Here is a 13,219-nt window from a genome sequence, read left to right as displayed (position 1 = left end):
CTCTGAGCCATCTTTTCCTGTGGCTTATAAAATAAGCTTTAGAGAGTTCAGTGCATTATGAGCATGCCCACTGTAGTTGAGAGAGGATGGAAAAGGCACACCAAAGAGGTAGTTGCTTCCAGTACAATTTCTGGAAATAGAAAAGTGCAGACATAAATTGCTCAGCCAAGTCTTTCCCTACACTTCATGATTACAGGGATGTAGAATGGAAACAACCAGCTTGTTTCTTTAGTGAGTATTGCCTTTCCTTGGTACTAGTTGTCTTTTGTGTGGAAGTTTAGCTCCCTAGAGGAAGATTTTACCTTCCGGACATCCCTTGAATTTAAGAAGAGATGGATTCCTTGTATTGACAGAAGCCTGCTGAAATCCCTGGTGAAGTGTGGAGAGAACACCAGAGACAGGGTTTTCTGCAAACATAAGCACAGGTCAAGCAACTGTTCTGCGTAATTCAGGATGGGTCATGGGGCTCTAAAGGGAAAGAGTAAGATTTGTCATGTATACTGAAATGATATTTATATGTCTGTGTTGTTGCAAAAGAGAGCAGCTTGCTATACCTTTGTTACCTGTTAGGGCTTAAGCTTCCATGGGTATTTTCTGAAAGCTCCCACTTCTCAGACTTGACAGTATTTGTAGTTAGAGAAACATACCATTCAAAACTCTATTTCACAACAGCATCTGGAAATAAAGGCAGCTGCCAACTTTGTAAAATGCTGAATCGCCACATCTAATGGTGTGGCTATGCATTATTGAATTGGTATTATAGTGATGCTAGGAGCAAGTTTGACATTGGTTATGGTGAAGAACATGGAAGCTTTCTGTGACTGCTGGTAGTCATTATGGGCTGATAAAATGTGGTGCAATATGATTGCTCCTCACTGAAACTGCCACACTAATAAAAAATAAGCTCTCTGGAAACTCTTAGAGAGTATGGTGGGCACCTTAATGATCAGTGCACTTTTACAACAGGGTTCTAAACTGTGGCAGCACAGATTCTTTCCCATGGGAATTTTTCTCTCCTTCTTTTATGTTTTCTAAATAAAGTTTCATGTTATTGAAAGCGGCTTTTGGAAACAGGCGCTCAAACGCCTGGGCCAATCAATCCCTGGGAGGTGGATGATTGTTGGCCAATCCGAATAGCCTTCTCGCGTGTATATAAATCTGTTAATTGTTTAGCAAATTCAGTCATTTAGCACTCTCTGACGACTCGGGACTCTTCACTCCGCTATCAGTCCAACAGCGACACTAAATTGATTCCTGAGCCCTTGGCTGTCAGCATGGCTGTTCCACATGGTCTGCAGTTAATCTGTGGACCAGCCTTAATGAAAAGAAACTGTTGAATTATCAACTTTATGCATTTGTATTGTTAATTTTGAGAGCAATCACTTGACCTAGAAGCTGGAGATTTGTGTTTATGTATGATTCCTGTAGTAACCTGAGTATTTTTCCTAGAAGTTCAGAATTACAAAGCATGAACAATCCACTGGCAAAGAGGTGTTGTCAGTCTGTGGTATGTTTTCAGGCTGCCTACTTTGGTTGAAATAGCTGTTTTTTTAAAGGAACTTTTAATAAGATTTTTTAATAAGATTTTGCAATAGAAACAAGAAGACAACAAAATTCCAAAAGGAATTAGCTGTGATCTACGGCAAATGATGCTTCGTGGCAGAGTTCTGACCTTCTTTGAAGAGAAGGACCTGCTGATGTTGAAGGAACTTGAGTTCTTTTTTCCACTCTGTGTATAAAGTAGGGGGTCCTGCTAATGGATGCAATTGCAACAGACAGTCTGTATGACTGCATCAGATTGATTAGCTGGGTCCTGGTTACTGCTGCGAGTGGTGATTATGCCAGTACAGCTGCTTTCTCTTTTTATGTACTAATTACCACATGCACGGATGTCATCACCCTTAACACTGCATGGAGTTGTCCCATTAGCGTGGGAGTGGGAAGCAGCAGGGGAGGGGAGCTCTTCAGCATGACAAGCTGCTTAGAATTGAATGGAGTGGAGTGGAATGATGAAGCAACTATTCTGATGCAGAATTTTAAAGCTATCTTGTCTTTGAGGTACAGCCCTCAGCCAGCACTTGCAGGTTGTCAGAACCAGACTCATGTCCTTAGAGGAGTATTTTCCATGGGGTGCTGTTTACTGCAAGGCAGTAAAAGCAGTAAAGCTCAGCTGTAGCCAGCAAGTCTCCTGTTTTGGCGTGGCTGGTTACGGAGCATGTAGGACAATGGCTGTGCAAGCTGACCTGCCAGCTAGGGAGAGCTTGCTGCTAGCCCAGGAAGGTGGTGGCTTCTTGAGGTGTGACAAAGCTATTCTCAGGAGAAGAGAAACTGTTTCTGACTTGCCAAAGAAGGATATGATGGAAGACCCTTACAGTTCTTGAGAGATTCAGAATGCTCATTTTATGAATTCATGCTCCTGGTTCTGGCAGACCCCTCCCTTTCCCCTCCTTCCTCCTCCTCCTCCAAATCCAATCTTCCCATCTCAGAGTGCACCATAATCTCCATGGCAACAGATGTTACCATCGTACATCTGATTTCCCCCCCACCTTCTCTTTCTCCTCTTGCCCTTCCCTCCCTGCTGCCCTAGCAAGCAAGGCAGGGCAGAGGAGTGGGACAGACATGACAGAGATGAGTAGGAGGTAGATAAACCCCTAAGGACCTGTTCCTCCCACCCAAACCCTGAGCTTCTCTGAATACACTAACTGCTGAGTGATAGCCAAGGCAAAGAGTGACCAGCTTCTGCCGTACAGAGAAATCCTTTTTTCTCGTCTAGTGTGACCTTCTCGGAGGAGCAGTTAAATTTGTTACTGGTGATGGGAAATAATGTAGCGATATTGTTTTGCTCTGACTTACTTTATTTGCATTAGGATGCTCAGGATGAAGATTCTGGGTATTAGAGAACACATAGTTAACTGATCCCTGACTCAGGCTTCTCAAGTTAAATTGTCAAATAGACAAGATGTGCAGTGGGCAACAGAGCTATGGAGACAAACAGCCCCAGTTTGTTATGATAGCTTGTGAGTCTCATCCTAATGGCTTCTAATTATTTTCTTCAGGCCACCTCAGCAGTGCAGTAGTGGTTGATCTGCATTCCCATCAAGCTTAATCTTGTTGTTCAGCATACCATCATTCCCTTCCGTGCTTACTAGTTCACCACTGTTCCCTTTTCTGCGGAGTCTGGAGGAAAGGTTTTGTGATGGTTGGGTGCTTTTCCACAGGAAAATATAACAAAAACCTCTTTCACCTTGGATTTATCCATTTGAAAATCCTGATTCAAAGTCTATGTTACTTGCAGTGATGACAGGTTTAAATACTGGCTAAATTTCTGCAGAAATTCTCTTGATGTGTAAATGCAGTCTTCATACCTACTCTTCTGAAGTCCTGATACTTTATTGGCCCAGTACACCAAAGCATCTTGTCCCTGTCTTTTCTTGGTAGCCAAACGGACTCATTACTACTTTTTCTGTTTCCCATGCCTTTGTTTTTATGATTTCCATGTGTCATATTTTTGCTAAATGAATTGTTGTCATTACATCCAACTCTGGTTGCTGGATGCTCCATAGCTGTGTGCCAGTCAGCCTGTTAAACATTTAGGGGCACATGTATGTGCATTTCTGGCAGCTGCTTACTCTCACTGCTGATTTAGTGGTTTCTTGCGACATCCTGTGAAGTGACATGTCTCTATGGCCATCTGTGCTGCTGCAGGGAAATTGCACATTTATTTGAGCCTCCATGGCTCTCATGCCTTGTATTGTCCTGTCAAGTAATCTTCTGTTATTGTTCCAGAGAGTTTTCAACGTTCTGTACCCAATGCCTGCCGACCAGAGAAGACACGTCAGCATAAACTCTGCTCGCTGGCTGCCAGAGCCAGGCCTAGGATTGGCATATGGCACCAACAAAGGGGACCTGGTGATTTGCCGACCAGAGTAAGTGCTTGCTTTACATGGAGGTATAACTGCTTTGGCCATTCTGTTCTCAGGGGATAACCTGGCTTTTCTAATGATTGAGGGATCCAAAAACTCTAATTCTTAATACTTTTGGACTGCCACATAGTTTATCTGAGTCTCTTATAATCAGTATTTGTTTTGTTGATTGTATATTTCTGAGACCATTTGAAGTGCATCTCATTAGCTCATGTTATTTCCCATGTCTTACTAGGATTTCTGGATCCTTTATTTCTTACATGACTAGTGCACTGTCTTTCAGCCTCTCTGGATTTATGAACTTCTAAAGGTTTACAATGACAGGAAATCTGAGTTAGTAATATGCTTGCTTTCCTCAGCTTTCAAGGACCTCTTGAAGTCCACCAACCAGGTGGAAAGCTGCTGACCTAGAGTAATCAAATACTTGTTACAGTATTCAAACAAGAGATCCTATGAACTGCAAAGATTTAGGTCATGATTATGATCAAGCCAGTGAATTATTTTGGTGTCCTCACTTAAAGCCCAGTGATGTGACGTGTACATTTCAGTTCTCTATTATTTGTATAACACTGTGAAATGTGTAACTGTCCCTTTGTAAGCTTACAATTCAACATAAGCTAATTTAGGTGTGGTCTGACACAGATGATGACAGTGATACATACTGCTTTCAATGTTCTTGAGGAGTGCCTGCATCATACTTTGTTAAAAGCCTTCTCTCCATTGTCTTGTCCAAGTGCTCTTTTGGAATTGCTTTTCCTTTGTGCTGCAGGAAAACTTCCGGGGTTTCTCTGCTTCAGTTACTTCCTGGTACTAAACTACCTTGGTATTCTTTTGGGTTATGTTTCACATGTTGAACTTTCTTAGAACTTAAAAGCTGGCAGCTAGAAACTTGCAGCACTGCTGGTGATCATACCACATGCATGTGGACTCCATCTGTTGTGCCATGACATCAGGCATGTGGTACTTGAGGAGAGGCATATTGTCAGTGTAGAACCACTAGCTCAAATCAGAATAAATATATACAATTGTAACAGTGACTAATTCAGGACAGCCTTCTGGTGAAATCTGTGGCTGGAATTCAGATTGGACCAGTTTTGGTAGTACAGAATGCCAACGCTTTTCAAACAGCCCTCTTGTTCTCTTGAACATAATCTTTCATCAAGACCTTATTTATACATGAAGTTCTACAAGATATTGTTATGGAATAAGCTATAATCACTCTCTTTCAAGGATAAGTGGCTTTCTTTAAGAACAGTTGCTGTATTTTCTAAGCAGAAGAATTATTCAAGAATAATGGCTCTCTTCTTGAGAGTTATTCTAAGTTATTTTCAGTATAGAAAAATGATTAAGATATAGTCTAGTGATTATGGTTCATTAGATGAACTTGGATAAGAACCCAGGGAAATTAAGTCTCCCTGAGGGTGGATTCTTTGATTGAATGGTGCAGAGTCAAGCTTGGTCTGGCTGTCCTGGCTTCACACACTCCTCATTAGATTTCCACTCCATTGCTTGAAGTACCCCAAAGCTGAGCAGCATGTCTCTTCTTGGCACCTCACTAATTAGAGACTCAATATGAACACTTTCATGGTATGTTATAGAAGCACAATTAGCCCTTCTGTAACATCTGTGTAAAATCATCTTAGCTCACCATGTTAATTGTGCACAATTCCAACAAAAATAAATGTTTTGTATGTGAACATGAAACAAGGTGGCTGTATAGGTGGGAGGTTTATTGGGGGGTTGACAGAAATGCTTCAGCAGGTTTCCTGCTGGTGGATTGGAGTGATTGATGCTTCTGGTGATAATTGTAAACATCACATGGACTGGTGGGTTGTTTCTGGAACAGGACACCTGATGTGTTCTGTTCTCAACTGCACCATTTTACAGACCAACAACAGTCAAGAGTGACTTGTAAACCTCAGCATGAAGGTGTAGATACTCACTGAGCCGTATAATTTGCATTGAGGCACTAACATCAGAACACACAGGTGAGTGAGGCTCTATCAGAGCAGAAGTGGCTTGCAGCTGGGGTGTCTGTCCCAGATCTGCTTGACAGATCCTTAGAGAAAGGAAAAATCCAGATATGTGGATGCCATCTCAGTGGTTCTTGGCTTAATAAACTTGGTTTGAGATTGGTATATGTGTTGGCTTTACCTTGAGAAGTGAGAAAGAAAAATCTGTGTAGTTTCCATACACAGTAATACAGTGAAAGACAAGTACTAAATACAGTATTCAGCAATTGGTAGAGTACTATATGGAGGATAACCTAGCAAACAGCAGGGATCAAGAAAACACTGTGCTGCTGAAACCCCCCACTGTTCTAATTTGGCAAAGAAAACTCTGGTCAGTAGCAAACAACAGAGATGATTATAATTCCCCGGGTCTTAATTCCGATATACAACGGAGGCATTTGAAACCAAGTACTACAGGAATCACATAAACAGATTGAAATAGCAGCTGTTCCTCAAATAGAGGATTTAAATGAATAGACTAGAAGTACAACCTGCCAAAAAAAAAAAAAAAAAAGGAAAAAAAAGGCATAACTTGAAGCTCCATGGGTTCCTGATGGGATGCTATGCACATAGCATTCAAAAGAAACTAGTTAAAAATGGAAATGGAAAGGTCAGATTAATTTGCCAGCCCATAACTCTAATCTCAGTTCATAGGTTTAAAGGGTGTATTTTGAAAGTAAGTAAAATTAAAACCATGGAAAGTAGGGTCAAATGCATTGTGATTTGACTGAAGTGGAGTACAGTAGGTTGTGTACCTGTCCTTGAGAATTTTATGTATTTATTTTTAATTACAGGGTTGGCTAAGGGTTTGCTCTAGGTCTAACATGTCTGAGTTTTAGTAAGGTAGTTCCTGTATTGGAACTACAATAAATCTAGTTAATCTGTAAAGAATTAGGATTAGAACAAGACGAGGTAAAGAGCAGGTAAAGTCTTGGCTAAAGGAAAGAATACAACATTATTGACATCTGGTCTCTGTTACAAAGGAGGTCATTGGACTTCTTTAAACAAACAGTTCTGTAACTGTTTGATTAGTAGTATTTACACTAATGGCTTGTAAGGGTGCACTGAATAAATTTGCCGAGGATGTGACATTAGCTTTGTCATTGCAGAGAAAAATCAAAGTATTGCACAGGAATTGGATTGTTGTGGAAGTGACTGGAGTTGTAGAAATGAGAACTTAATAGTACAAAGTGCACTTAGTGACTAATAACATTGAGTTCAGTAGATAAAATGATGGAGGAGGAGAAAGACCTGAGGTTTTGGTTAATTGTAGGTGATTAAGCCATCAGTACATTAGGCTGTAAGAAAAAATTTAGTTCTAGGATGAGATACAAGATGCTTAACAGCAGAGATAGCAAAATATTAATATCGGTGTAGAAGAAGTTAGATATATAAGCTGGAATAGTTTAAAATTTGCCTTTTAACTGGCACAATAGCTAAGAGCACCTGATAGTGGGGTCAGGGGAGCATTTTATCTAAGAAAACCTGCAGTGTGGGGTCTTTATTGGGGCTAAAAACGAAGGATAAGGAGAGGATTATATAGCCTTCCATAAATATCCAAGAAAGGAGAACTATTTAAATGTGTATCACGGAATGGGTAAGGTTGAAAGGGATCGTTGGAAGTCATCTAGTCAGTCTCTGATCAAGCAGCATCCCTTAGGGTGCATGACTCTCGATTCTGACCAGATGGCTTTTTGATATCTCCAGGGAAGGAGACTGTGAAATCTCTCTGAGCAACCTGTTCTAGTGCTCAGTCACCTGCACAGTAAAGAAGTCCTTCCTCATGTTTAGGTGGAACTTTGTGTTCCAATTTCCTCCCATTGCTTCTCGGCCTCTTGCTCAGCACCATCGAGAAGAACCTGGCTCCATCCTCTTGATACACTCCCTTCAGCCCCCTAGTCATCAATGTAGCCCTCCAGTGGGCCTGCTCCAGGAGCTCCATGTCTCTCCTGTCCTGAGAAGCCCAGAACTGGACACAGTGCTCCCCATGTGGCCTCACCAGGGTTGGGTAAAGGGGCAGGATCACCTCCCTTGATCTGTCAAGGAGCTGTTAAAGCTCTTCCTAGTGCACCTCAGGATACCATTGGCCTTCTTGTCCACAAGCGCACTGCTGGCTCAAGGACAGCTACCAGAGCCCCCAGATCCTTCTCCAAAGAGCTGCTTTCCAGCAGGTCAGCCTCCAGCCTGTGCTGATGCATGGAGTTGTTCCTTCCCAGGTTCAGGACCTGCACATGCCTTTGTTGAATTGCAGGTGATTCTTCTCTGCCCATCTCTCCACCCTGTCAAGGTCATTCTGAATGGCAGCACATTACTGTGGGTTGTATTGGCCACTTTGTGTCATCAGTGAACTTGCTGAGGAGGCATCTGCCCCTTCATCCAAGCCATTGATGAATAAATTAAACAATATTGGGCCCATTATTTAACCTGTAGGGAATACCACTACTTACAGGCTTCCAGCTAGACCCCGTGCCACTCATCATGACCCTCTGAGACCTCATTCAGCCACCTCAATCCACCTCTCTGTGCTCTCATCCAGCTCGCACTTCCCCGAGTTTGCCTATGAGGATATCATGGGAGACAGTGTTACAAGGCTTGCTAAAGTCAAGGTGGACAACATCCACTGCTCTTCCCTCACGTATCCTACTAGTACTACCATTGTAGGAGGCAATCAGGTTGGTTAAGCATGATTTCCCCATAGTGAATCCATGCTGACTATTCCTGTTCACCTGTATAAATGAAAATATTTCAGCCATCATCCAAGTGAGCATATTGCCACCTGGCTGCTTTGATACTGGGATAACGGGGCTAGCAGTTTGGAACACACTTTCTCTCTCTCTCCCTCTCTCTCTCTCTCTCTCTCTCTTTCTCTCTCTCTCTCTCTCTCTCTCTCTATATATATATATATGTATATGCTTTTTATTAGAGAGCAAAGAGGCACAAATTGACTGTGACTAGGTTGTCACTGCAAACTAGAGGAAGGTGGCAACGGGGTGATTTCTGCAATAGCCTCTGTGTTGGTTGGGTGGATGTAAAAGACTCAGCTATTTGGAAATGCAGCTTGGCTTGCAGAGACAAGTGTATGGCCTGAATACTTGTGACTGAGGCTGAGACTGATCTGCTGAGCCATGAGGCAGGTTTTGGTATTTTAAACCCAAGGCTCCCATCTTAACAGGTGTTGACAATTTGGCTCTCAGAGCTGTTGTGCTGTGGGAAGGTGAGAGCAGGTCTCTAGGACCTGTTAAAAACTCTGTGTACTTTGTTCTCTGAATCTAAGTTCTTTTATGAATGGTCTTTGCGAAAGAATCTAGGGGATTGGATTCCTGTGGGACAGGAATCCAGCTTTTAGAAATAACTTCCTCTGCAAGTGACCAACAGGAGAAACTATTTACTTTCCACAAATTTGATCTTGAAGCTGGAGTAAGAGGACTCGGGTCTGTGGATCCCAGACAAATCCTGCTGATAAAAGGGTTTTGGCTTAGATGTGGCTTGGAAACAGGTTGCAGTCTTTATGAGGCTGTGGCAGCATTTTTCTTTTCTGAGAGTCTTGTAGTTCATTCTTGTCATGGTTGCAGACTGGTAGACTTGCATACATCTCAGATCACAAGTGTGCTGTCTGCTTGCACATGGCTTCACATTAACACATGGTAGTCGGTACTTTTTGGATTTAAGGTGAATTTGTGTTCAGCTCAGAAGTGTAGTATTGAAAGTCTCTGAGGCTGCTGTGTTTTAAAGGATGGGCACCATTGAGCTAAATCAAGACACTAAATCGGTAACAGTGATATTCAGTGGAAGAGCCATGTCGCATAAACAGGAATCCCTTTAGGCACACCATGTGAGGTAGTGTGCTTCACTTATGAAGTGAAGTGAATTACTGTGTACTACTCAACTGTGGCCTGGAGGTCTGTCACAGTGGAAGTGATACAGAGCAGTGTGAATTCCCCCTACTCCTCTGTTGTCCTGCTGCACACTGACTTTCCTGTATGGCTGCTAATGCTTTTGTAGCCTCCCCAAGAGTGCTTTTCCTCTGCTACGTGCTACCTGACATCCTTTGTAACTGTGACCAGTAATAATTTTCAATGGAGTTTTGTACTTCTTTCTTGACTCTGCATACTTCAAGGTTTGATTCAGTTCCTGAATCTTTGGGTGTGCAGCATGGCATGAAATCCTCAATGTCTGTCTTATGTGGTAGAAACACCTCTACTGATTTTAAAAGTAATTTGATTCTTAATGCTCATAACCTTTCCTATCCTGTCACATCCCAACAAGAGCTTTCCATTCAGAAACATCCCTGGTGGGGCATCTCAAACATGAACTGTCTTGTAGAACATAAACAGGTGAGACCAAAAGTGGTGAGAAGCAGACTGCATGTTGCCTTATGCTGGCTTTGCTTGTGGCAGACTGTCCTGGGAGAAAGGCAGGGGATCCAAATATCAATTGTCTGTTGCTTCATCTTGAGTACCCTCTCCTCTGTGCTCAGGAGCAGGTTCTGGAAGGGCTCAGTGCTCACATATTTTTGCAAATACTATTCCAGAAACCTCACTCTTTTGAGAAAACTGTTTCAAAACCAAGCTCTTGAAGCACCTTGTCAAAGGCTGCCTTTGTAATGCAGGCATCCACAAGAGAGGATGGATTTCTTCAGCAGTCAGAGCCTGTGGTAATGGAATTCAGATACCCCTGAAGATGCATCTGGTTCAGAGGCAGCATCCCTTAAATTTTTCTCATTGGGAAGTAGGTGTGGAGATTCTCAAACTGATTCAGCGCTGTTCAGTGTGCATATTTTAATTTTTTGTGCTGAGATATGCCTGTAGCATGAAATTATTCTAGGAAATTCTCCTTACGATAAATTCCTATGCTTTGCAAATGATCATTGCATTTATCTGTCTGTGCCAATCCTTTTTTCCTTTTGTCTGAGAATGGCATATCTACTAATGGGGACAGTGTGTCTACATCTAGTTATCAGCATTGGTAAAGAGATGGTAATCTATGCAGCTGCCTGGCACGTCATGTCTCGCCGCAGGCTGGCTCCATTCCTCAGGCTCTGCAGCCTCCAGCCGTGATGCCCCCAGCAGCATAAGCTGCATCCTTTGCCTCTTAAGGATAGCTTCTGGAGGATGGAGTAAACAAGGAGACAGAAGGAGGAGCTGTCTTCCTTCATGTGTAACCAAGGGATGTTAGCAACCCTGCACAGGGAATGTTCTCACAACTGTTAACTAGGGTGGTGGGATATACTGTTTATGTCTGAGTCCTTGCTGCAAGTGGCCTTTTGAAAGGCAGCATCTGCACTGTGGTCTTTAACAAGGAAATGAATGCATGTCCTGGGCTTTTGCTGCCCATTAACTATAAGATACATTGAATTTTCTAAATGAGGGTAAAAGATGATTTTGATTGACAAGAGGACTGAAAAGGAGGGAAGATGGCCAATTTTGCACTGTAGATACATCCTGAAAGCTTACAGTTGGATTTTTTTATTCATCCATTTAAGAAAAAACCTAAACGAATTGTTTCCAAATTGTGCAGGGAAGCCTAGGTAACCTCAGTGCCAAGAGGCTTGGTCATTGCAGATGCGGAAGTAGAGGGCTAATATGGTAGCTTGAAACAGTATTTCCATGCTGATACCGTTTTTTATTCTGTTTCTATTTCCTTTTTTGTATGTGAGTGGGATATCCAGGATGACTGATGGCATTACTTGGAAGTTGCCCTCATAAAATTCCACTTAATATGTCTGTGATTCCTAGAGATAAATTTTGAGAGCTGCTTTAAGTCTTCAGTTATTACCAAGTTCATTTCCCTTACCCAGTTCTTCAAGACATGCTGTAGCACTAACTACTTCCAACATGGTACAGAGCTCTGTATTAAGGAATCATAGCCTGGTACTTACCAGTTTGTGTACTGTGTCACTGGCCTTCTGCATGTCCTGACTAGTTCTCAATTTGGGTAGCACTCTCTAAGAGCACAGCCATGTGCTGTAAAAACAATTACCAAATGCTTCACTTAAATCTATTTGGATCACACCTGCCACCTTTTCTTCCTGTACTTTTTTTTCTAATTCTGTCTTCAAAAACAGTTAAATTTCATGCAAGCAATTATTTGACTTACTGCCTACTGCATGTGGCTCACTCTTTCATTGTTTTAATATATCTTTTTTTTTCTATTCATTATCTTATTCTCTTTTTTTCTAAGAATGCTGCTAAGTTGACTTTTTTGCCCTTTTGTCATATCCTCATTTTTTTGTAACATATGAAGAAACAGGTATGAATGACTCAAAAAAGGTAACTTTTTAAAAAAAATTCTAAATGAGTGCAACTAGCTGCTATGTCTGGCATATTTCTTACTCCCTAATTACTCAAGTACCCTTGGATATTTTACCAGTGGAGACTTCAGAGAAGAGGGTTCAGTATCTTGTCCACTTTGAAACATCTTTGATTTTTGTCGTTAGCCTCACAAATGAGTAGACCTTTTTTCATTCTAATACCATTTTCCTCATGTTTATTTTTAGAATGTCTTTTCCCTTTTTGGCAACATGAATTCATCCTGCTTTCTTATAACCTTTCTTTTATCCACAGATCTATGCTTGACATTCCTTGTTCACTTGTTTACTTCTTTGGCTTTCCAGTAAGATTCTCTTTAATTTTCCAGTCTTTGATCCCTATTTTTATGGAGTTTTGTTTGGTGTCCCCTGTGCCTTTTTTTCCCAACAGGACTTTGCTAATGAATCCAGCTAGCAAATAAAACAACCAATTTTTATTCCATTTCTTTCCCTATTTTAAATCCTTCTGCAAATAGTCTTAACTCAGTGCCTCCAAACTGTGATTAACTGGAGTAATAATTGGGGGTTTGGGTTTCTAGATTATTTTTTCTCTTTTTTTCCTTCTTTTTTTGAGATTTCCCATTTGTGCTAAACAGAATACCTTTTAGTTGACTAATTTCAAAGCTGTTGAAGGTTAAAAATGTAAAACTTGGCTTGCCCTCTGGATCTCACTGAGATTAGACCAAACCAAGATCTTGGTTCTGGAGCTTGGCAGCTTTGTGTGTGCACATTCCAGTGTTCCATTAAAAATAAGCATTTGCTATGCTTCCTAATTTTAAACATTTATTTTTAAGTTGCTTTCTCCCATTCTAGATGCATTTTCCTGGTTTAGTTTGCTGGTGTAGTATCTATAAAACAAGCTACTTCATCAATGTTAGTTTCTGCTAAAACAGTAATGAAAATTCAAGTATGGCCAAAGAGTCACTTTGGCTCTGAACACTTTTTGCAGTATAAGATGTTTAAGGCCTTAGAAGGCT

The 13,219-nt window shown here is 41.4% G+C and overlaps 1 protein-coding gene across 2 annotated transcripts in view; it reads left to right on the top strand.

Moving 5' to 3' along the window:
* AMBRA1 (autophagy and beclin 1 regulator 1) overlaps positions 1 to 13,219 on the top strand; it is a 128,825-nt gene that overhangs the window by 96,836 nt on the left and 18,770 nt on the right. For both annotated transcript variants that reach the window (XM_085062482.1, XM_085062483.1), the window contains exon 15: positions 3,787 to 3,926. In XM_085062482.1, coding sequence (XP_084918608.1) covers positions 3,787 to 3,926 — 140 coding nt within the window. The remainder of the gene's footprint in view (positions 1 to 3,786; positions 3,927 to 13,219) is intronic.

The sequence above is a fragment of the Lichenostomus cassidix genome, chromosome 5, assembly GCF_008360975.1.
Source record: "Lichenostomus cassidix isolate B80296 chromosome 5, HeHo_3.0, whole genome shotgun sequence".
In the NCBI taxonomy this organism is placed as follows: Eukaryota; Metazoa; Chordata; class Aves; order Passeriformes; family Meliphagidae; genus Lichenostomus; species Lichenostomus cassidix.
The sequence above is the reverse complement of the archived record's forward strand: the minus strand, read 5'-3'. Positions and strand labels throughout refer to the sequence as shown.